This window comes from Triticum aestivum, chromosome 6A (genome assembly GCF_018294505.1).
Source record: "Triticum aestivum cultivar Chinese Spring chromosome 6A, IWGSC CS RefSeq v2.1, whole genome shotgun sequence".
NCBI lineage: Eukaryota > Viridiplantae > Streptophyta > Magnoliopsida > Poales > Poaceae > Triticum > Triticum aestivum.
Genome location: NC_057809.1, coordinates 2,225,086 through 2,250,474, shown reverse-complemented (window position 1 = coordinate 2,250,474; position 25,389 = coordinate 2,225,086). Strand labels below are relative to the sequence as shown.

The following is a 25,389-nucleotide window of genomic DNA, read 5'->3' as shown; positions in this document are numbered from 1 at the left end:
CGCTACTGATTTGGAGCTTGACGACGTGGCCGGTCCGGTTGTTGCAGACGACACCCATCCACCGGCATCACTCGGCACCTCCTCATTGAAGGAAATATGCCCTAGAGGCAATAATAAAGTTATTATTTTTTTCCTTATTTCATGATAAATGTTTATTATTCATGCTAGAATTGTATTAACCGGAAACATAATACATGTGTGAATACATAGACAAACAGAGTGTCACTAGTATGCCTCTAGCTACTTGACTAGCTCGTTAATCAAAGATGGTTATGTTTCCTAACCATAGACAAAGAGTTGCTATTTGATTAACGGGATCACATCATTAGGAGAATGATGTGATTGACTTGACCCATTCCGTTAGCTTAGCACTCGATCGTTTAGTATGTTGCTATTGCTTTCTTCATGACTTATACATGTTCCTATGACTATGAGATTATGCAACTCCCGTTTACCGGAGGAACACTTTGTGTGCTACCAAACGTCACAACGTAACTGGGTGATTATAAAGGAGCTCTACAGGTGTCTCCAAAGGTACATGTTGGGTTGGCGTATTTCGAGATTAGGATTTGTCACTCCAATTGTCGGAGAGGTATCTCTGGGCCCTCTCGGTAATGCACATCACATAAGCCTTGCAAGCATTGCAACTAATGAGTTAGTTGCGAGATGATGTATTATGGAATGAGTAAAGAGACTTGCCGGTAACGAGATTGAACTAGGTATTGAGATACCGACGATCGAATCTCGGGCAAGTAACATACCGATGACAAAGGGAACAACGTATGTTGTTATGCGGTCTGACCGATAAAGATCTCCGTAGAATATGTAGGAGCCAATATGAGCATACAGGCTCCGCTATTGGTTATTGACCGGAGATGTATCTCGGTCATGTCTACATTGTTCTCGAACCCGTAGGGTCCGCACGCTTAAGGTTTCGATGACAGTTATATTATGAGTTTATGAGTTTTGATGTACCGAAGGAGTTCGGAGTCCCGGATGAGATCGGGGACATGACGAGGAGTCTCGAAATGGTCGAGACGTAAAGATCGATATATTGGACGACTATATTCGGACATCGGAAAGGTTCCGAGTGGTTCGGGTATTTTTCGGAGTACCGGGGAGTTACGGGAATACGGGAGAAGAAGTATATGGGCCTTATTGGGCTTTAGGGGAGAGGGAGAGGCAGGCCGCCCACCCAAGGCCTAGTCCGAATTGGACTAGGGGGAGGGGCTGCGCCCCCTCCTTCCTTCTCTTTCCTCTTCCCTTTCCTTGTCCCCTACTCCTACTACATGGAAGGACTCCTAGTTGAACTAGGAAAGGGGGAATCCTACTCCCGGTGGGAGTAGGACTCCCCTAGGGCGCGCCATAGAGAGGGCCGGCCCTCCCCTCCTCCACTCCTTTATATACGGGGGCAGGGGGCACCCCATAGACACACAAGTTGATCCTCGTGATCGTTTTCTTAGCCGTGTGCGGTGCCCCCTTCCTCGATACTCCTCGATAATATTGTAGCGGTGCTTAGGCGAAGCCCTGCGACGGTAGAACATCAAGATCGTCACCACGCCGTCGTGCTGACAGAACTCTTCCCCGACACTTTGCTGGATCGGAGTCCGGGGATCGTCATCGAGCTGAACGTGTGCTAGAACTCGGAGGTGCCGTAGTTTCGGTGCTTGATCGGTCGGGCCGTGAAGACGTACGACTACATCAACCACGTTGTGCTAACGCTTCCGCTGTCGGTCTACAAGGGTACGTAGATCACACTCTCCCCTCTCGTTGCTATGCATCACCATGATCTTGCGTGTGCGTAGGAATTTTTTTGAAATTACTACGTTCCCCAACAGTGGCATCCGAGCCTAGGTTTTATGTGTTGATGTTATATGCACGAGTAGAACACAAGTGAGTTGTGGGCGATATAAGTCATACTGCTTACCAGCATGTCATACTTTGGTTCGGCGGTATTGTTGGACGAAGCGGCCCGGACCGACATTACGCGTACGCTTACGCGAGACCGGTTCTCCCGACGTGCTTTGCACATAGGTGTCTTGCGGGTGACAGTTTCTCCAACTTTAGTTGAACCGAGTGTGGCTACGCCCGGTCCTTGCGAAGGTTAAAACAGCACCAACTTTACAAACTATCGTTGTGGTTTTGATGCGTAGGTAAGATTGGTTCTTGCATAAGCCCGTAGCAGCCACGTAAAACTTGCAACAACAAAGTAGAGGACGTCTAACTTGTTTTTGCAGGGCATGTTGTGACGTGATATGGTCAAGACATGATGCTAAATTTTATTGTATGAGATGATCATGTTTTGTAACCGAGTTATCGGCAACTGGCAGGAGCCATATGGTTGTCGCTTTATTGTATGCAATGCAATCACGCTGTAATGCTTTACTTTATCACTAAGCGGTAGCGATAGTCGTGGAAGCATAAGATTGGCGAGACGACAACAATGCTACGATGGAGATCAAAGTGTCGTGCCGGTGACGATGGTGATCACGACGGTGCTTCGAAGATGGAGATCACAAGCACAAGATGATGATGGCCATATCATATCACTTATATTGATTGCATGTGATGTTTATCTTTTATGCATCTTATCTTGCTTTGATTGACGGTAGCATTATAAGATGATCTCTCACTAATTATCAAGAAGTGTTCTCCCTAAGTATGCACCGTTGCGAAAGTTCTTCGTGCTGAGACACCACGTGATGATCGGGTGTGATAGGCTCTACGTTCAAATACAACGGGTGCAAAATAGTTGCACACGCGGAATACTCAGGTTATACTTGACGAGCCAAGCATATACAGATATGGCCTCGGAACACGGAGACCGAAAGGTCGAGCGTGAATCATATAGTCGATATGATCAACATAGTGATGTTCACCAATGAAACTACTCCATCTCACATGATGATCGGACATGGTTTAGTTGATTTGGATCACGTGATCACTTAGAGGATTAGAGGGATGTCTATCTAAGTGGGAGTTCTTTAGTAATATGATTAATTGAACTTAAATTTATCATGAACTTAGTCCTGGTAATATTTTGCAAATCATGTTGTAGATCAATAGCTCGCGTTGTTGCTTCCCTGTATTTATTTTGATATGTTCCTAGAGAAAATTATGTTGAAAGATGTTAGTAGCAATGATGCGGATTGGATCCGTGATCTGAGGTTTATCCTCACTGCTGCACAGAAGAATTATGTCCTTGATGCACCGCTAGGTGACAGACCTATTGCAGGAGCAGATGCAGACGTTATGAACGTTTGGCTAGCTCAATATGATGACTACTTGATAGTTTAGTGCACCATGCTTAATGGCTTAGAATCGGGACTTCAAAGACGTTTTGAACGTCATGGACCATATGAGATGTTCCAGGAGTTGAAGTTAATATTTCAAGCAAATATCCGAGTTGAGAGATATGAAGTCTCCAACAAGTTCTATAGCTAAAAGATGGAGGAGAATCGCTCAACTAGTGAGCATGTGCTCAGATTGTCTGGGTACTACAATCGCTTGAATCAAGTGGGAGTTAATCTTCCAGATAAGATAGTGATTGACAGAATTCTCTAGTCACCATCACCAAGTTAGTAGAACTTCGTGATGAACTATAGTATGCAAGGGATGACGAAAACGACTCCCGAGCTTTTCATGATGATGAAATCGATGAAGGTAGAAATCAAGAAAGAGCATCAAGTGTTGATGGTTGACAAGATCACTAGTTTCAAGAAAAGGGCAAAAGGAAAAAGGGGAACTTCAAGAAAAACAGCAAGCAAGTTGCTGCTCAAGTGAAGAAGCCCAAGTCTGGTCCTAAGCCTGAGACTAAGTGCTTCTTCTGCAAAGGGACTGGTCACTGGAAGCGGAACTACCCCAAGTGATTGGTGGATAAGAAGGATGGCAAAGTGAACATAAGTATATTCGATATACATATTATTGATGTGTACTTTACTAGTGTTTATAGCAACCCCTCGGTATTTGATACTGGTTCAGTTGCTAAGATTAGTAACTCGAAACGGGAGTTGCAGAATAAACAGAGACTAGTTAAGGGTGAAGTGACGATGTGTGTTGGAAGTGGTTCCAAGATTGATATGATCATCATCGCACACTCCCTATACTTTCGGGATTAGTGTTGAACCTAAATAAGTGTTATTTGGTGTTTACGTTGAGCATGAATATGATTTGATCATGTTTATTGTAATACGGTTATTCATTTAAGTAAGAGAATAAATTATTGTTCTGTTTACATGAATAAAACCTTATATGGTTACACACCCAATGAAAATGGTTCATTGGATCTCGATCGTAGTGATACACATATTCATAATATTGAAACCAAAAGATGCAAAGTTAATAATGATAGTGCAACTTATTTATGGCACTGCCGTTTAGGTCATATTGGTGTAAAGCGCATGAAGAAACTCCATGCTGATGGGATTTTGGAATCATTTGATTATGAATCACTTGGTGCTTGCGAACCATGCCTTATGGGCAAGATGACTAAAGACTCCGTTCTCCGGAACAATGGAGCGAGCAACAGATTTGTTGGAAATCATACATACTGATGTATGTGGTCCGATGAATATTAAAGCTCACGACAAGTATCATTATGTTCTGTCCTTCACAGATGATTTGAGCAGATATGAGTATATCTACTTGATGAAACACAAGTGTGAAACATTTGAAAAGTTCAAAGAACTTCAGAGTAAAGTGGAGAATCATCGTAACAAAAATAAAAGTGGAGAATTTCAGAGTAAAGTGGAGAATCATCGTAACATTTGAAAAGCGTGGCGACGATGGAAGTATGGCTCCCACAGCGAGCTATCGGGGGTGTACCTCGGCCCTTCTCTCGCCGCCAGCGGCAGAGAGGCACGGATACGGTCGATCTCCGCACGCCCGGCCGCCCTAGTGGGCGGCAGTGGCACCGGAACCCCGCCAGCGCTTACCCTCCACGCCCTGGGCACCCGCATGTCCGGCGGGACCGGGTAACCGGTCTCATGGAGAAGCCGGGCTTCGTCCTCGTGAAGGTGGCGGCGGCCGAAGCCGTTCGCCGCGGCGCCATCGCCTGGGAAGCGCTCGGCAATTGGGTGAACTGGAAACAGCGAGAAGAGAGGGAGGAACGGGGGCGTCGGCGGTGGAGAGCGAGGTGTGTGTGTGGCTCACCGGTGCGGGAGGGGCGGCTTATATAGGCGGCGCTCGCGTGGCCGCCATGCATACGCGTGGCGGGCGAGTGGCGCGCGTCGTCCCGTCTTCACTGCGCCGCCCGTGAGGCATCAATGGAGGAGGCTGACCGGCGCGGCAGCGCGCGGCAAATTTGGCATTGATTCCCCCGCGGGAACCGAGGCGATGAGGACGACGAATCGACGAGAAGAGCTGACTCGCTGCCAAGGATGGCCCGTCGATTTTCGCACCAAAAACGATTCGGCCGGCGCCCCCAAGCGCCCCAGCGCGCAAGGTTCGTTCTGGGTCCGCCGACGCTAATTTCGGCCCGAGCCGGGGAAAAAAGGGCCTTTGGGGATGCAACTGGGCCGATTTTTCGGCGCCGGTGGCCAAAATATCGTCTAAGAGGCCTTGTTTGGGGGCATGGCTGGAGATGCTCTAATATCCTCGTGGAAGAGGCATGCAGTAGCACCAGTCCTCCCATCATGGTGGAGACCACAGCCACGACGCGCTGCTCCTACGAGTGGCCCTCGGCCCGGCTCTCCGTAGCACAGCCGCATCACGAGGCAGAGGAGGCCCCTAGCACCTGCCGCTGTCGGCGACCTCAACAACGTCGATGCGGCTTGACGCCAGGCCTGCACGCGCAAGCGGAAGCCTCGGCACGCTCACCGTCCACGACGACGGCGACCCATGACGCCCGCACTCGCACGTTGCCCCCAACGAGACGGCGACCTTGGCTGCACCGACCCACTGGAGGCACGGCTAGCGCATAGTGCGCACGGTGGCCCTCGGTCCCGATTCCTCTGCTCCCGGCTGAGATGTGCCCGGCGCACGCGGCGGCCAGCGGTCTGCGTCGCGCGGTGTCGCTCCCCGGCACACGGGCGCGAGGGAGCGAGGCGGCCAGGTCCGACTGGCAGAGCCCCCTCGCGTGTGGCATGGCGGCGATGGGCAGCGGCGCCATGGTCGTGTGTGAAAGGGGTCGAAGCTGCTGGGAATTTCCTATTCGTGGAACGGGAGCCACGACAAGTGAATATGTGGTGATTTGCCATGTAGGAGTATTAGGAAAAGGGTGTGTCTAAGGCACATCTAGATGTGCTCTAGTTATTGCACATCTAAGTGAGTGAATCAAATATAAAGAGGAAAAAAAAGAAAAAAATATCCTCACGAATCTCAACGTAAGATCAATGACATAGGACTTAGATGTGCAATACTTATGGCACATCTAGACGTGCTTTAGCAAAACTGTTAGGAAAGTTCTGATTCCATCATGATGCAGGAGTATTAGTAAATTGGATTTTTTTCCTTTAAAGTCGGTTATTTGTTTCCTTAAAATTTGTTATTTGTTTCCTCTAACAAATTGTATTGATGAGATGGATCGCTTGATTTGGATAAGTTAGCAAAGTTAGGATCTGTCTCTTTTTGTACAGTAGGAAAGTGTTTGTTTACAAGAAAATAGTGGAGAAAAAGTATACCGGTCGGATGGTGGGAAGGGAGACAAAAAAAACCAGACAAAAAAACCAGTCAAAAGTGGAGGACTATTCAACCAACTCGTCCATTAAGAGTAGAGATAAAATAAAGTGTGAGTTCCACTTGATCCCAACAGCGTTCTTGTTTTCCTGTAAAATTATTCGCTTGCTTACTCTTGACAAGTGGATCCCACACTTGTCATTGTGAGATAGAGAGAGCTGACATATGGGTTTAAGGGTATTTTTGTCATATAACATGATCAGGTTTGACTTGGCAATAATGATGTTCAATGGCATTTTTGAGCAAACAACCAATGAAATAATGGTGTTTTTTAGATATCTAAGGGCATTTTTGAGCAAGCATCGCACGAAAATGATGACATTTTTTAGGAGTTGTAATTTTTAATGGCAAAACTGAGTAGTGGGGCACAACTGCATAATAAAAGAAACCTTTATTAAATAGTAACGACTCTCAAAGTACAAATAATATCTCAAATAGCCAAACGAGAATAAGAACTCATACAAATAGCCACAACTGGCAAGATAGGACACTGTGCCTAAACACCTATCATATTATTGGACCACTATCCAAATCGATAATATATAGCCCATGCTATCATCTCCCTTCGGTTGCACCAAATGTGATGGAGGTCCAATAATAGGATATGGTACATATACAGCAGCTAGACGATATGATGGGTCATACCTTGACGAATCACGGAGGCCAAGATAGTCCATCGGTGATTTTTCTTTCACTCTTGCTGCCTGCTGCATGCTCATTGTGTCAACTTGATCTTATATATTTAATTTAACTTTTTCTTTGGTTTGGATGCAGCCTGGTTCGACCGCTAACCATGACACGGAAGCATTGTTTGACCATAGTGAAGCTATATTTGACATAACAGACCAAGTTGTGCCTTCTTCACTGGTTAGCCTCTGCAAGCAGTATGACTAGTGCGGTGTGCGGCTGGTCGACCCTTTGCTGGAACCGGTGGCAGGCGAACTGTACCTAGAGCTGATTTACCTGCCGTTGTGCCATGGCGGCCATGTTCCAGATGGCAGCAGCGAGGTGCTGGTGCTGTCAAAGGGTGCATGCCATGAGGGCCCTCCACTGGATTTACACAACATCCATAGTAGCAGCGCGGCTAGTTTCACCGTATCTGCAGCAGTTTCTGGATCAGGGGCGCTGTCTAGCTAGAAGAAGTATGATCTCAAGGGTATGCTCGGCTGTCACTTGAGGCTTTCACTCGTGGTTGTGCATTAGTCATGACAAGGTGTACTAATAGTCTAGTCAGTAGGTAGGTTTTTGGTCAGCGTGGGTGGTGAGACGTTGAAGGATCCGCAACAGGTTATTTGTTGTGATGAGGAGGCAGACAGATATGGAAGGAAGGAGGATGAGAAGATGTGAATATATTAGGAGCCGAGAGTCCCTCCCCTTTAGTTTGTTAGTGACTGCATGGAGAAGCATTGGTTGGTTGTTGAATGGAGATGTGACTATTATTGGCAGGTTGGGAGGGAGAGAGAGAGGGAGAGAGAGAGAGAGAGAGAGAGAGAGAGAGACTAATTTGTTGAGGTAAGAGTTGACTCTTGACTAATTAATTGGTTGGTTGTATGTACCGTACTACTTTATCGAGACCGAGAGAGATGATGCACTGTCGTCATGTCATCAAATGAATAAATCAGCCAAGCAGTATCAACAAAAAAATGACATTATAGCCTAGGCAGCATCTTTCAGTTTTTTACAACGTTGTGGCAAAAATGAGGACGTGGAGTATGTTGGCTCGAGCTCACATGAGCTCGCGTGAACAGATTTGAGGCTAGAAGCATATGCCGGTGGGCAGGGATGCGTGTGTGTTATATAGAAAAACCAGATTACAAGATTAGGTTAATTCGCTTGAGCTTTATCCACGCCCTAGCTATACAGATATTGGGATCAATCTCAAGTGACTAACCATGTACAACAAGAACAAGAACACACTCACGCCCCTTCTAGAGTATTATATTCGGTTTATACACTACCGAGTACAGGTACAATTCCAATAATAATAACTATCACATGTGATCACGCTAAGTTACAAACCAAAGAGACCATTGCACACAACGGTGATTATTGAAGCTATTCTTATATCATTAGTATCAAGAGATGTTCGAGCATTTGAGATCTCATCCTTGACGGATTTTTCTTACCAATGAAGCCCAACCCACAACAACTTGCACGTAAGCTCGATCATAAATGTGGTCCATAAGTGAGAACCAGCAAACCCTCCATTTCCTCTTGAACAGTAAGCCACAAAAGACAACCCAGAGACCTAGTACAAATCCTAAGCACATGCTGAGGTACAATGAAACAACATCACTCATTCCTTCAGCATGCTCTTGAGGAGCATATGTAATTATGTCTCTTCGTGAGCAATTCCTTGTGAGAGGTGGGCCACATAGACCTGGGTTGCCAATGTAGATGGACGCTTGGTCCTCTAGAGTTCTTAGTTGGTTCCCAGAGGGTATAGTTCCGGTCAGGTCGTTATATGACAAGTTCAAGTGGCTTAGTGATGTTAGAGCTGATAAACTTGTAGGAATTGCACCGGATAGCTCATTATGTGAGAGGTCAAAAGACTCCAATGCATGTAGTTCACCAATAAATTGGGGTATTATGCCAGTCAAACTATTCCAGGAGAAGTTTATGTTCTTTAATGCAACGAGCTTTCCAATTTCTTGAGGAATTTGTCCTGTCAAACTGTTGCAAGAAAAATCAATGTTCACCATATATGCGATCCCTTTGGTATATTCAAGTTGTTGACCTTTTATGTTCACCAATAAACTATCAGTATAAGCCTGAGCATACGCGGCCGCAGATAAAACTTTATAATCAGTGAGATTGAAAAGGCCACCACTATTATTTGAAGTAAGTGTCATAGCTATGAGATTCTGAAGCGAGCGTGGTATGCTCCCTGATATGTTGTTGCATGAAATGTCTAAAAACTGAAGCCCCTTCATCATAGTTAGTTGACTGGGGATGCCACCAGAGAACATATTTGAGCGCAAACGCAAAAATGCCAATTGTGGTAACTTTGACGCGATCCATGTTGGTATTCTCCCAGAAAATTTATTGTACGCCAGATCCAAAAACTGTAGCTTTCTGCATCTCTGAAGAAATAATGGGAAGGCTCCTGAAAGACGGTTGTTGTTCAAGTTAACTAAGGTAGTATTTGAGGTTTTGAGTCCTTGAGGGCACTTGGTCAATGTCCCATTTAGCAGGTTTTTTGATAGGTCTAGAAATAGCAAGTATTGCAACTGAAACAGGGAGCAGGGAATAGTGCCAGAAAAGGAATTGTCAAAGAGAAGCAGTACTTCTAGCTTTGATGCTCCTATATCTGATGGCAATGCGCCTGATAGATTGTTTCTAGATAGGTCCAGTAAGCGTAGACTATTTGTAAGTGGTGGAATCGGGCCAACAATATGGTTAGAACTGACGTCCAGTACTTCCAATTGAGTAAGTTGGGAAAATGTAGGAAGCATGCCAAAAAGGCGATTTCTTGACAAATCCATATACCTAGTATTGGAATTAGCAATCCAGACAGGTATGTTATCATGTATGCTTGTGTTTGAAACATCAAGATAGGTGATCGTTGGTTGGTTAAGCCATGCTGGAAACTGGGGCCCTACTATGCAAGATCTAAGGCCTGCTGAGACTAATTTGAATGGAGGCTTCCATGTACTGTTGACCTTCACGGTTAAGGAATTTTCAGAGATAAGTAGGAATTCTAAGGTGGTTAGATTTGTGAAATGGCCCTCTGTGATTGTACCGTGCAGGTTGTTCGAGCTTAGCGATAATCTACTCAAACTTTTGAGCTCCCGTATACCAACTGGTATCTCTCCAGAAAGCTCGTTTGAGTCGAGGAAGAGCGTGTTCAACCTGTTAAAGTGCCTTAGACGAGCTGGTAAGCTCCCTTTCAAATTGTTGTTGTCCATAACCAGCTCCTGCAGTGCATCTGATGGCAACCGGTGCAGTAGCTCTGCCACATCCATGTTGATGAAGTTGTCTTGCAAAAAGAGTTGTTGTAGTGTCTTCAGTTTCTTGAAGGTCAATGGCATGGTGCCAGTGAACTTGTTCGAATAAAGTAACAAGTGTTGAATGGAGGTCAAGTTCCCCACCGCGTCAGGGATTGGACCATCAATTCCACAGTCATCTAGGAAGAGCGCTTGGAGGCTAGGCAGATCCCAAACCAAATTTTTGGCTCCAAGAGATGCGTTGAAGGAGTTTCCAGAAAGGGTGAGGGTCTCCAGAGATGTGAGATTGGAATGTGACGGGGGAGGCATGGTGTTGTGAAGCCTACAAGAACTTAAATCAAGGTTTATCAAACTGGGGAGCATGTTAATAGCATGAGTCCAGTGGACAGCGGCGCTGAGGTCCACCTCAGTTATGATGAGGACCTGCAGCTTCGTGAGGGACGAAACCCAGGTGAGATCAGGTGAGTAAGCATTTTGCGGCATTCTGCTGAGATCAAGGCTGACCAGGTTCGAGAGGTTCCCGAGGTGGCGAGGAATCTGACCACCGAAATTGGACGAAGAGAGGTCGAGATGTGTCAGCCTCCTAAGGGCGCCGATGAGCTTCGGGATGGGTTGGCCGCCAAAGTCGTTGCATGAGAGGTATAGCTGGTTCAGATGTGTGAGATTGGAATGCATCTGGTGAGGCATATTGTTCGGAAGCTCACAAGCACTTAAATCAAGGTATGTCAAATAGGGGAGCATGTTTATAACATGAAACCACTCGGCGGCAGAGCTGAGGTCCACGTTACTCATAGCGAGGACCTGCAGTTGCCTGAGGCGCGACGCCCATGCGAGATTAGGTGAGTAAGAGCCATATTCCATATACTCGAGCTGAAGGCTGACCAGGTTCGAGAGGTTGCCGAGCTGGGGAGGAATCCGGCTGCCAAATCTTGAGTAGGAGAGGTCGAGGTGCGTTAGGCGCCCGCGCCCGAGGGCGCTGATGAACTCCGGGATGGGTTGGCCTCCGAAGTTGTTGTATGAGAGTTCCAGCTGCTTCAGATGTCGTAAAGTTAGCAAGGAGGAGCGTATCTCACCTCCAAGGCTGTACGTGTCCGAGATGTATATGCTGCTGATTCGCAGCTTGACAACGTGGCCGGTCCGGTTGCTGCAAACGACGCCAGCCCACCGGCAGCATTCCACACCTCGCCATGACGATAGGAGGTTGCTTGGGTCGTAGAGGCCGTCCCTGAAGTCGAGAAGCGCGTCCACGAGTAAAACTTGCACCACGAGTTGAGATTGAAATCAATAAAGAAATCAACAGGTACGTATCTCGTACCTGTGGCCATCAATCTCGTCTAGCGATTCGTGTGTGCGCGGTTGTTATATTCTGGCCGGCGGCAAGAATCGATCAACAATATCGAGCTAGCTAGCTTGGGCGTGGCTAGAGTAAATCAGGCTAGCTACCTACAGCGCATCTCGGCGTAAAGCTTTGTCTGTCATCGTCGTTCGTATCACCGTCGCTGGAAGTATTCGGTGTGGGGACTGGCCCAACATCATGTGCATAATAAGTAAATTAATATGATTGAGTGGCATACCAGAAGGGTGCGGTGAAATATGGTGTGGAGTCGAATGGCGCAATTCCACATTATTGGAAGAGGTAAGTTAATTAAGATGAATTTCATGTAGCGCTGTAAAGGGTAAATAAATTAATATGATTTAGTGGCGTGTTAGAAAGATGTGGTCAAATATCATGTGGTGGGAAAAAATTGGCTGGATGAAGAAAAGCTATGGAGAAACATGGTCGGAGGGGGACTACCAATTGACGAAGAGTTCTCCCTAACAAAAAAAAAGGAACACTACTTATTTTGAAAGTAGTACTACTCGGCATAAAAATATAAGACCTTTTTTGAAATTACAGTGTTAAAAAACACGCATTGCGATGATGCGTCAAGAAAGAAAAACACGCAATGCGATGGAGGACCAGGAAAAAAAGAACAACGCTAACACCCGCACATGTGGTGGGAGCCAAAACCGCCCACACGTACTGCGCCATGTCACCACATGCATGCACCTCGGAATCTTTTTAGATTTTCAGTTTTTAAAACTTTTTATCTCTTAAATGAAAAATCCGATCGAAGATCCGTTTTCACCATTAAATTTTTCACGACGAGATCTTCAAAACTAGATCTCATATTAATATATTTCGACGAAATTTTTCTTGAGTTAAAAATTGTCATGTCTATTGCATATAAATTGCCATGGTGTTTACACTGAAGTTGCCATGACATGTTTCAGCTATTTTTTTCTACACTTAAGAGTAAATTTTGACATATTATAAAATGGGAAATTAAGAAACTAGACTTGCCATGAATCATAAACTAAATTTGCCATGATACATGCACTTAAAACTGCCATGGTTCATACAAAAAATAATTTTCATAGTCAAAGTACTAGAATTGCCATCATAAAAAAACTAAAATTGACATGCTCTACAAACTAAAATTGCCAGATGGCAACTTTAGTTTAAACACTATGGCAACTACAGTGTAAACATCATGGCAACTTTTGGGCAAAAAAAAAATTCGTCGAAACATATCAACATAGGGTCTAGTTTTGAAGATCTTGTCGAGACGGATTTAATAGTAAAAATGGATTTTTGTTTTAATTTTTTAATTAGGAGATAAAATATTTTGAAGCCGAAAACCAAAAAGATTTCTACTGATGTCATATGTTCCTACGTGGCAAAATGAGTGGTGATGGAGACGTGTGGGCGATGTGCAATATGCCACACGTATGGGCGTTAGTTTTTTCGGAAAAAAAAGCGAAGGGAATATGCGAGCCGCCGATCAAGCGCATGTTCGCTCTAGGTTGTCCCGCACGGAAACCAACCAAGTTTTCGATCAAGCGCATGAGCAATATATACATGCGACGCCCGATAATCGATCCATGTCGATGACCTGATCGATCTATTGTGGCGTTTCGCTCGACAACGACGATGATGGAATCAGCGGTGGAGGAGACCCTCCGCCAGATCCTGCTGAGGCTGCCGACGAGGGCCGTCGCCGTTGGCCGCTGCGTGTGCAGGCAATGGCGCGTCGTCCTCACCGACCGCTCCTTTCTCGCCCTCCACACCCACGCCGTGCACGTCGTCTCCGGCGCATGTGCGGAGGCCCTGCTTGTCACAGAGACACAGGAGCCGGGCAAGAGCAGCGTGACGAGGGTGCCAACACCTGCAACGTAGGGCTTCCTGTGCCTCGCCGCGACGGACAGGTCGTATCCGATCATCTTCTGCAACCCCATCACAGGCGACAAGTTGCAGGGCGAGGCACATTTACGCCATGGGGTATAGCCCGTCGACATGCCAGTACAAGCTCTTCGGTCTCTCCTTCTCCGACTCCCACGGCATGGTGGAGCGCCCGAGCTACATGTACGTGTTCATGTTGGGTGCTGCCACCAGCGGTCATTGGTGTCTGCTCCAGGAGCTCTTGCGGTGCCAGGGAATGCGCTCGCCACCAATGCTCATCCACGGCAAGTTGTACTTGCTCACAAAGGAGCGCAAGTCGGGCAAGAAGCCCAATATGCTCCTGGTGGTCGACGTGGCAAGCGAGACGCACCGCATGAGCCGCCTTCCGCCATTCGATGTTGTAGGGGACACGGTGGTCGGCGTCCTCGAGCTGCATGGTCGGCCGTGCATCGTTGTGCATGAGCTCGGTCTGCCTCGCTGAAGGCTCCGCTTCTGGGTGATCTCGCGGCTGGCGCCACATGGTTATTACAAATGGGATCAAGGCTTGGAGCTGCGTCATAGTTTTGATATGGGTGCCAGCGGCGCCGTCATTGACTCACATGCCGCCGAGATCCACTCTGGCGACACCCACCCCCGCCACCCTCGGAGAGCCGCCTAGATCGACGGCGACGATGCGGAGCTCAGCTACATGTACAGAGGCCATGAGTACAATTACGATATCATGGAGGGACGCCAGTGACAGAACTACTGGACCAAGAAGGTGAGGGACCACCAGCTTTGGCTGTCGTCGGTGAACGCCCGCAGTTGGAACGTCTTTGGTGGTTATCGCCCCAACCTACTCTCGCCCCTCGATCTCGCCGCTGCGCCGAAGCAGGAAGAGGAGCGATCAGAGCACCTGCTACTACGCGATCTTCTTCAATTGTGCAAGTCACCCAACAAACTGTCGCGAGTCAGCGATGACAATCAACATGATGCTACTTCCTTCGTCCCATAATATAAGAGCGTTTTTGACACTAGTATAGTGTCAAAAACGCTTTTATATTATGAGGCGGGGGGAGTAGGTTTCAATCTCTCAGATCGATCCAAACCAAACCAGCTTTCATGATGGTCCTCACTACTACGTGACAAGGAAATGCCCCGTCCATCAAGTTAGCTTGACTTGAGTGAAAATTAGGTCAGTCTACGCCAGCCAGCTAGAGCGCGAGGTTATTGTCTTTAGCGGATGGATGAAATTCCAATGGCAACTATTTTCGTTAGAAAATCACTCAATTCTACAGGAAAACTACGTCTACGTATGTGCAGATCCAATCCAGCTGTGTGACAGTGACAACGGGATCGAGTCATGGAACCAGCAACGCCATCCGTATCAGGCAGCTGGCGGTCTTCTCTCGCACTGGCACGGTCCTTATTCTGCTAGTAAAATATTTAATCTTTGTGCAACTTCTCCAAAAATAAAGGAGCTATATATCTCCCCTTGTCCTCAAAATTCAGCAAAAAAAAAAAGCAAAATTACGTGGTACACTATACTATTCTAGAAAGCCACATCCTGCAAGCCACACGCTCGAACGAGGGGCAACGTCATCCATATCTTTGTGACGGTCTTCTTGTGGCATGGTTCTTATTGTGCTAAAAAATATGTATTCTTCGTGCAAGTTTTTTCAAAAATTAACCAGCATAGGAAGGTGCTAAAAAAGGACCAGATAAATCCCGAATGTTCGGATTTTAAGCATGTCATCTCAAACCATTTTTCATGGCAACTTCATTTGAGGCGGTGGCAACTATAGTTGTTAAAACATGGTAACTTTGTCCTGGTTTATTTTTTTGTCAGAAAATTGTCATATTTGCCAACCTCGCGTGAACTAAAGTTGCCATGAAATTTTTTCGGATTGTCATGCTTAAATTCTGAACGTTCAGGATTTATCATTTCCAAAAAAATGTATTCTTCGAGGCAACCATCAGAAAGCAGTTTGGTCTCAACAAGCGGATCAATGACTCCAAACAGCGCCGCCGTCGTTGACTCAGATGCCGCCAAGATCCGCTCTGGCGACCCCCCCCCCCCCCCCCCCGCCACCCTCCGAGAGCCGCCTAGATTGTCCGCGACGATGCGGAGCTCTACTACATGTATGGTGACCACGGGTACAATAACGACATCACGGAGGGACGCCGGCCACAGAACTACTCGACCGACCACGAGGTGTGGGACCACCAGCTTCGGCTATCGTCGGTGAACGCCAGCACCGGCGGGTGAGCCATGGTGACAAGGGGCGACATAAAGGTTATGACCGGTGGTGGGAAGTCGGGCGAGTGCTGGGCTGGGAGGGTAGCTGCGACCCGAGGGAGCGAGCTCCCATTTGCTCCGCTATGGTCTATCCTTTTCTCATTTAATTTCTTCTAATTTCTTGCCATTTTCGTGTCGTGCGATACTGATTTTGTGTGGGTGAAGGCAGGCTTCACAAATGGAGCAGGGAGGACATGAGCATGATGGTGATCTTGCGAAACAATAATCCTACATCTATGCAAACCGCTACGAAGACCTACGTAACATGCCTGTCTAATCTTCTCCCCGCCCCTTATTTTCAGAGTTGTGGGCCCCTTCCCGCCTAATGATCCACTAATATTGCTCCATATTGCTATTTACGTAAAGAACATAACAACTATTATGTAGGTCTAGCATTGCCCCTTGCGAAAACATATGGTGAAGCATATGCGTCGGTCGGTACCTCTCTATCCTGCCCGCTCGTTTTCATTGGGATCGCCATCATCGTCGAGTGGTCGAAGCGTTCCATAGAGCCTGTGATATCCAAAGAAAATAGTAAAATTGAAGGTTGTATACGGGATGAGACCGTGACATCCATCCATGCATGATGACCACACAAGTACACAGCTAACTGGTGCAGACTGGCCTAACTATATACTATCACTCAAGTTAATGAAACTAACGTCACGGACCTGACGGGCTGTACGTGAGGAATGAAGGAATCCTGCTGACCCGCACCAAAGCTAGAGACCCGCACCAAAGCATGGTAATGGTTGAGGTTTTAAATCCTTGAGGGCAATTGGGAAATGACCCATTTAGCAGGTTTTTTGATAGGTCTAGAAATACCAATTCTCGCGGTTGGAGTAGCGAGCAGGGAATAGTTCCAGAAAAGGAATTGTTGAAGAGAAGGAGTACTTCTAGCATTGGCGCTCCTATATCTGATGGCAGTGCGCCTGGTAGATTGTTTCCAGAGAGGTCCAAGTAGAGTAGATTATTTGGAAGTATTGGAATCGAGCCAACAATCTGGTTAGAACTGGCATCCAGTATTTCCAAGGGAGATAATAGGGAAAATGTAGGAAGCATTCCGACCAAGCGATTTCTTGACAAATCCAAATATTGAGCAGAGGAATTTGCAATCCAGATAGGTATGCTATCGTGTATGCTTGTGTTTGAAACATCAAGATAAAGTATCGCTGGTTGGTTAAGCCAGTCTGGAAACTGGGGCCCTAGTATGCAAGATCTAAAGCTTGCTATCTCTAAGCTGAATGGAGTTTTTCATGTACTATTGACCGTGATGGTTATGTAATTACCAGAGATATTTAGGTATCGTAAGGTGGTCATATTTGTGAAATAGTCCTCAGTGATTGTACCATGTAGGTTGTTGTGGGCTAGCAACAATCCTTCCAAATTTACGAGCTCCCATATACCAACAGGTATCTCTCCAGACAGCTCGTTTGTGTTGAGATTGATCATGGTCAAGTTGCTAAAGTGCCCTAGCCATTCTGGTAAGCTCCCTGTCAGAAAGTTGTCCTCTGAACCCATCGCATGTAATTCATCTGATGGCAACCGATGCAGTAGCTCTGCCACGTCCATGTTGATGAAGTTTGAGGATAATACAAGCCCTTGTAGTTTCTTCAGTCTCTTGAAGGTCAATGGCACTGTGCCAGTGAACTTGTTCCAACCAATATACAATCCCTGAATTGAGGTCAAGTTCCCCACGGTGTCAGGAATTGGACCATTGATTCCGCACTCTGATAGGTCGAGCATTTGGAGGCTAGGTAGATCCCAGACCCATTTTGGCACTCCAAGAGATGTGTTGAAGGAGTTTGATTCAAGGGAAAGGCTCTCCAGCGATGTGAGATTGGAATGCACTGGGGGAGGTACAGTGTTATGAAGCCCACAAGAACTTAAATCAAGGTCTATCAAATAGGGGAGCATGTTGATAGCATGAGTCCAGTCGACGGCTGCGCTGAGGTCTACCTCAGAAATGCCGAGGACCTGCAGCTTCCTAAGGCGTGACACCCATGCGACATCAGGCGAGTATGAGCCGTGGACCATACCGTTGAGCTGAAGGCTGACCAAATTCGAAAGGTTGCCGAGGTAGGGAGGAATCCGGCCGCCGAAATTGGAGTGGGAGAGGTCGAGATGTGTGAGGTGCCCCTCCCTAGGGCGCCGACGAGTTCCGGGATGGGTTTGCCGCCGAAGTTGTTGCCTGAGAGGTCCAGGTTCTTCAGAAGTGGTAAATTGAGTAAGGAGGAGCGTATCTCACCTCCCAGGCGTTTCTTAGCCCCGTACGGGTAGAAGTTTCCGCTGCTGATTTCGAGCGAGACAACGTGGCCGGTCCGGTCAATGCAAACGACGTCCGTCCACCGGCAGCACTCATGTCGTGCGATACTGATTCTGTGTGGGTGAAGGCAGGCTTCGCAAATGGAGCAAGGAGGACACGAGCATGGTGAAGCATATGCGTCGGTACCGCTCGTTTTCATTGGGATCGCCATCGTCGTCGTGTGGTCGAAGCGTTCCACAGAGCCAGTGATATCCAAAGAAAATAGGAAAACGGAAGATTTTCTACGGGATGAGACCGTGACATGACATCCATCCATGATGACCACACAAGTACACACCTAACTGGTACAGACTGGCCTAATTATATATCACTCAAGTCAATGAAACTAACCACAAGGACCGGGCATTTCCTTGTCATGTACCCGACGGGCTGTGAAGAATGAACGAATTGGCTGACCCGCTTGTGGAATTCTTTTCAATCACGCACACCTCCTTCGCAAATAAATACCCAACCAACGAAACAAGAGTCCACACACACGCACACACAAAATGGCCGTGCCGAGGCAGCTGCTCCGGGTTACGATGATCTTGACCATGTGCTTGGTCAGCCACAGCAGAGCAATCTTCACGATGCCCCGCCACCCGATCCTCCCAGCCCTGCCACCAACGCCAGGAGGCACCCTCTGCATCCCCCGCGAGCGGAACGCGCTTCTCGACTTCAAGGTCGGCCTCACCGACCCCATCAACTTCCTGTCGTCATGGCGAGGTGTGGAGTGCTGCCAGTGGACGGGCGTCGTTTGCAGCAACCGGACCGGCCATGTCATCATGCTCAAAATCAACAGCGGATGGCCGCTCGACTCGTTCATGGACCGCGTTGGAGGTGAGATTCGCTCCTCCTTGCTCACCTTATGACATCTGAAGAAGCTGGACCTCTCACGCAACAACTTCGGTGGCCAGCCCATCCCGGAGCTCATTGGCTCCCTCGGGCGTGGGCGCCTCACGCATCTCGACCTCTCTGACTCCCATTTTGGTGGTCGGATTCCACCCCACCTCGGCAACCTCTCGAACTTGGTCAGCCTTCAGCTCAACTATATGGCACATGGCTCCTACTCGCCTGACCTCACATGGGTGTCGTGCCTACAGAAGCTTCAGGTCCTCGGCATGTCTGGCGTGGACCTCATCGCTGCCGTCAACTGGCTTCATGCTATCAACATGCTCCCCCGTTTGACAGACCTTGATTTAAGTTATTGTGCGCTTCAGAACTCTATGTCTCCCCCGGCGCATTCAAATCTCACATCCCTGGAGTCCCTCAGCCTTATTGCAAACTCCTTCAACACATCTCTTGGAGCCAAAAATTTGCTTTGGGGTCTACCCAGCCTCCAAAATCTCTACCTAACTGATTGCGGAATCGATGGTCCAATCCCTGACGATGTGGGGAACTCGACCTCTCTTCAGAGTTTGTATCTTGGTTCGAACAAGTTCACTGGCATGGTGCCGTTAAGCTTCCAGAAACTACAAAATCTAACAGAGCTCGTATTAGAAACCAACTTCATCATCATGGATGTGGCAGAGCTACTGCATCGGTTAGGGAACTTTAGCAGCTTGGCCAAGATCAACCTCGACAACAACGATTTGTATGGAGAGGTACCCGTTAGTATACGGGAACTCATAAATTTGGATGAATTATCGCTGGCCCACAACAACCTACATGGTACAATCACCGAGGACCGTCTCACATATCTGAGCACCTTACAAACCCTAGATATCTCAGGTAATTCCTTAACTGTGAAGGTCGATAGTACATGGATAACTCCATTCAACTTATCCTACTCAGGCTTTGGATCTTGTATACTAGGGCCCAAGTTTCCATCTTGGCTTAACCAACCAACGATCACTTATCTTGATGTTTCGAACACAAGCATACATGATTCAAGATGGCAACGGGGACGAAACCCATCGGGTTTTGCTTGCCCAAACCCATCCCCACGAGAAAATCGCAAACCCGTCCCCGTCCCCATCAACGTGTGCGGGGTTAAAATTTTGGCCATCCCCTAAACCCGTCGGGTTTTCAAAACCCACGGGGAACCCGTCCCCACGAGTAACCAACCAATGATCATATATGACTTTTACTTCCAATAATAGTGGTGGCCTTTTTGACCTTGTCAATTATATTGTAGTTGGTGGAGTTTCTAAGGCCATGTCCACTGATGCTTATACTGTAGAGGTGGAGATAAAAGGTCAAGTGCTTGAATATACCAAAAGTATAGCATACATGGTAAACCTTGATTTTTCCAGCAACAGTTTGAGCGGGCAGATTCCTAAGGAAATTGGCATGCTCATTGCATTAAAGAACTTGAACTTCTCCTGGAATAGTCTGACTGACATAATACCCCAAAGCATCGGTGCGCTACAAGCTTTGGAATCTTTTGACCTCTCGCACAATGGGCTCTCTGGTGAAATCCCTACAAGCATATCATCTCTAACGTCACTAACCCGCTTGAACTTGTCATATAATGATCTGACTGGGACTATACCATCCGGGAACCAATTAAGAACACTAGAGGACCAAGCGTCCATATATACTGGCAACCCAGGTCTATGTGGTCCACCTGTCCCAAGGAATTGCTCACGAACTGACATAATTCCATATGCTCCCCAAGAGCATAATGAAGGAATGAGTGATGTGGTTTCGTTATACCTCAGCATGTGCATAGGATTTGTAGTTGGTTTGTGGATTGTCTTTTGTGGCTTCTTGCTCGAGAGAAAATGGAGGATTGGTTGGTTCTCATTTACAGACCACATGTATGATCGAGCTTATGTGCACGTGGCCATGGGTTGGGCTTCACTGGCAAGAAATATCCGTCAAGGATGAGGTCTCAAAATGTTGGAGCTTATGTAGGTAACTACTTTCCTCTATCCCAAAATAAGTGCCATGGCTTTAGTTCAAATTTGTTCAAAATAGTGGTTTTAATGATTATTATTGTGTGTAATGCTTTCTTTGGTTTATAACTTAGCATGATCAATATTGTTGGAGATATTGTACGTGTGTTCGGTAGTGTATAAACCAAGTATCTAATCTAGAAGGCCTAGGGTCGTGCGTGTGTTGTTGTGGGTGGTTAGCTAGCTGAGACTGATCCATATCTCTGTATAGCTAATATGTGGATTAAGCTCAAGCGAACGAACCAAATCTATGTAATGTGATTGCTCCATATAACACGTACGCATCCCTGCCCAAGGGCACATGCTTCCAGCCTCAAAACCTTGTATGGTATCAAGGCCACATCATCTCTCTGTCGTATCCATCATCCATGGCTGGTTCAATCCCTTGTCTTGCGGCGCCTGCACTCAACCCCATCTCTGAGAAACTGGACCCGAACCATCTTCTTGGTGTTGCGAGCGCAGGCAGTGACCATTTTCTTGTCCATGATTTCTAGTTTTCAGGGCACCTCGATGGTTTGCTGGTCTTGCGGCAGCGACTGCTTGTGTTATACCCGGTACATACAACCAACCTGCTACATCAACCTAGAGAGCGTGCACCGGTACCTCAACCTACACCCAGAGTTTTTGTGCTACCAGTGCACCGAACAACGAAAACTTGTACTATAAGTCCTGGAGAATTATTAAAATAATTTGAGTATAAAGAAATAGCATACATCTAATGTGTTAGAAAATTTCAGTCGTAAATTCAACTCACAGCAAGAGAAAAAAGCATACCATTTTTTTCTATTTTTTTAGGCAAAACAAGCATACCAAATTCGGCTGTGATAGTGCAAACATGCCCAATTCACAGCCCAGTTTAAATTAACAGCATTCATGTCACGATTTGTCCTTTTTCTTCTTGAGTTGTGACTTGAAGTTTTAGCTAAAATTCTATGACATGATAGATATAACTCACACCTCAACCTGCGCTCGCCATCCAGTCACTAACAAACTCAAGGGAAGGGGCCCTCCGCTCCGCTCCCCTCCGAATATTCACATCTTCTCCTCCTCATCCCTTCCATATCTATCTGCCTCCTCACAACAAAAAAGGGTTGCAGATCCTTCGATTGCCGACCAAAAAAACCTACCTACCTACTGACTAGACTAGTACACCTTGTCAGACTCCCACTTTACTTACTTGACAGATGACTAATGCACAACCACTAATGAAAGCCTCGAGTGACAGCCGAGCATACCCCTGAGATCCCACACTTCTTCTAGCTAGATGGAAACCCCTTACCCAGAAACTGCTGCAGATACGGTGCCACTGGCCGCGCTGCTACTATGGACAAATGGACGTTGTCTTATCCAGTGTTGAGGGCCCTCATGGCTGCTGCCATGTGGAACATGGCCGGCATGACACAACAGCAGGTCATTCAGCTCCAGGTACACTTCTCCTGCCACCGGTTCCAGAAAAGGGTCGACCAGCCGCACGCCGCACGAGTCACACTGCTTGCAGAGGCTAACCAGTGAAGAAGGCACTACTTGGTCCGCTATGTCAAATATAGCTTCACTATCGTCAAACAATGCTTCCGTGTCATGGTAAGCGGTTGAATCAGACTGCATCCAAACCAAAGAAAAAGTTAAGATCGAGTTGACAGAATGAGCATACAGCAGATAGCAAGAGACAGAAAGAAAATTTACCGGTGGACCATCTTGGCCTACAGGATTCGTAGAGAGAAAACCCAGAATATCAGCTAACTGTTGTATATGTATCCTGTCCCAGTTAACATCCGGATGAGAAGCCCTGTCAGGACGGACACCACTCGAGGAGCTCTTGCCGTTATTTGCTGACAAAAGGCTCAAGGAAACCCTGCCGCCATCACTAACAGATTGACCCGCAAAGTTCAACACACCACCATGGCTTGGTCCAGGTGCGGAAGAATGGGATAAACAGTAAGCTTCCCCATTTGCATCATTCATTTCCTCTTCCTCTTCCTCTAATGGAGCGCCATACTGTTCCCCAATCCTGGGACCTGGACCGCTTTTCTGATAGACTTTGCAGAGAACGAAATCGTCCTGCAATAACAGATAGACAATGAATCAAACATACTGCTTGCAGTACAAGTGGAGCTAACAAACATTTTGCTAGTAACAAAACGGAAAAAGATCACATCAGTGATAACTTTTCTCGGTCGAAGAATAAACTAACTAACTCCTTCAGTTTGAGGAGTGGGTAATTGCTGCAATTCTCTGATTATGACAGTTTGTTTCTTGCTGTTTGGAGCTTTCTATCTTTGCTACTTATGGCGCACTTCCCAAAATCTCCGGATATAATTTACCAAAAGGGTATTTGGAGCACTCAATGTACTTTTGTTTTGCGGGGAGCACTCAGTGTACGTTGGTGCCACATGCATTGTAATGTATGTTGGAAAAGCTTCAGATTGTACTGGAAAAGGAAAACTTGCATCTTACTCAACATTAAATAGTTCAGACACATGTTGAGCGACAATTTGCTGAATCATGCATGGCATGCTATGTTGGTGTCGTTGCATCGGCCATACGTTGAAATGTTGATCTCTTTTATAGTTCTACACACATAAATACAAGTTTCATTCATTTCCAAAACAACTCCGTAAACAACTGAAAAATAATTTTTCAGGGGAGTAAGCAATCATCAATTGTAAACAACAGAAAATATTTTTTCAGGGGAGTAATCAATGATCAATCTAGCGCAAACAGGTGTGTTTGGAGCATGAAACCCATTTCATAGAAGAGATAGTGAAACTTGTACAAAGACAGCAAAGAAGCATACCAGTCTAACACCAGCATTAGGTACTTCGCTTTCGACCAGCCTATATTCATGCATGACCCAGTCAGTTCTTTTCTCCTTGCGTCCCTTGCCAGCATGAAACACCAAGGTCCTCTTCATCCCAACAGTCCGAGAATTACACACCACCTTCCTGTCCTTTCCAGTAGCTTTCCAGTGCCCAGCTTGGTTTGACCGGTTAGTTCTTGACCCGGTAGGGTACTTCCGACCGCAAGTACAAAAGAAATACCACTGAAGATCCCCAGTTGGCATTGAAGATTTCCCTGAACAAAGTTAAAACAAACGGTTAGAAGAACAGTTTGTAGGACAGTTTTGTGCAAAGTTTGACAGCCGCATGTAAATACAAGCATGTGGTTATGCAGTACTTTCAAATGCTAGTGATACGAGAGGGGGGATAAATGAAAATATACCTGGAAGATCCCAGGGGGCGAATTGGTAGATATCGATTTCTGTAACAGGATTGGGGCGCAACTTTTTACCCAGTATCTTCCTCTTTAGATAGTAGAGGATGAGTTCAGCATCGGTCGGTTGGAACCGGTATCCAGGAGGGAGTGGCGCCATTTCCATTAGGGGAACTTCAGTGACTATCAAATCCAATGCCGAGATGTTATTGAGCACCAGAAGAAGCGACAGCGGCAGCCCCGCCGAAGAAAGCAGAGGTAATCCTTTGTTGTGGCATCAAAAGACATCTGAGTTCGTGAGGACACCGTCCTGTAGGAGGAAACGGATTGTTACAAAACATATATGGAAGATGTAAGCATTCTTCTGTTCTTGATAAACAAATGGCAGGACAAAGGTGCCGTATTTATTCATCTAACAACTAGCAAAACAAATAAAAGTGGAACTGTGTTGGAGCAGAACAGGGCAGGACAAATGATTGGATTTGTAGAACTGGCAAGCATATGCCAAATACTGTATGGAAGAGACATGCATCCTGGACAAAAGAATGGATTGTTACAAAACATATATGGAAGATATATGCATTCAAAGATTCCGCATTTATTTATCTAACAAAACAAATAAAAGTGGAACTGTGTTGGAAGTTGGAACAGAGCAGAGCAGGGCAGGAGAAATGATTGGATTTGCAGAATTGGCAACCATATGTGTAAGCAAATCCAATCAAACATATGTCAGTGCTTACTACATACGATTCGGATTTAAACAAACAGTTTGTCTAATTCACATCTAGATGTTTTTTAAGGATGTCACATCTAACCTCCCACAAGTATATAATGCATCAACAAGAAACAAA

General features: G+C 46.4%; 2 protein-coding genes and 2 pseudogenes across 2 annotated transcripts; 1 reads left to right on the top strand and 3 right to left on the bottom strand.

Annotated features, from left to right (window-relative positions):
* Positions 1-8,777: 8,777 nt before the first annotated feature.
* LOC123131522 (receptor-like protein EIX1) lies at positions 8,778-11,947 on the bottom strand. The gene is made up of 3 exons (XM_044551172.1): positions 11,938-11,947; positions 11,598-11,878; positions 8,778-11,222 (listed from the first exon to the last, which is right to left on the bottom strand). Exons 1-3 carry the CDS (start codon positions 11,945-11,947, stop codon positions 8,778-8,780), a joined length of 2,736 nt encoding a protein of 911 aa, XP_044407107.1.
* A 2,493-nt stretch (positions 11,948-14,440) lies between these two features.
* LOC123131521 (probably inactive leucine-rich repeat receptor-like protein kinase IMK2) lies at positions 14,441-18,600 on the bottom strand (annotated as a pseudogene).
* A 337-nt stretch (positions 18,601-18,937) lies between these two features.
* On the top strand, positions 18,938-22,207 carry LOC123131567 (receptor-like protein EIX1; annotated as a pseudogene).
* Positions 22,208-22,311: 104 nt separating this feature from the next.
* Positions 22,312-25,046, bottom strand: LOC123131566 (NAC domain-containing protein 82). Its single transcript, XM_044551210.1, has 4 exons — positions 24,548-25,046; positions 24,123-24,400; positions 23,012-23,386; positions 22,312-22,927 (listed from the first exon to the last, which is right to left on the bottom strand). The coding sequence occupies exons 1-4, from the start codon at positions 24,702-24,704 to the stop codon at positions 22,604-22,606; spliced, it is 1,134 nt and encodes a 377-aa protein (XP_044407145.1). The 5' UTR covers positions 24,705-25,046; the 3' UTR covers positions 22,312-22,603.
* Between the last annotated feature and the right edge of the window lie 343 nt (positions 25,047-25,389).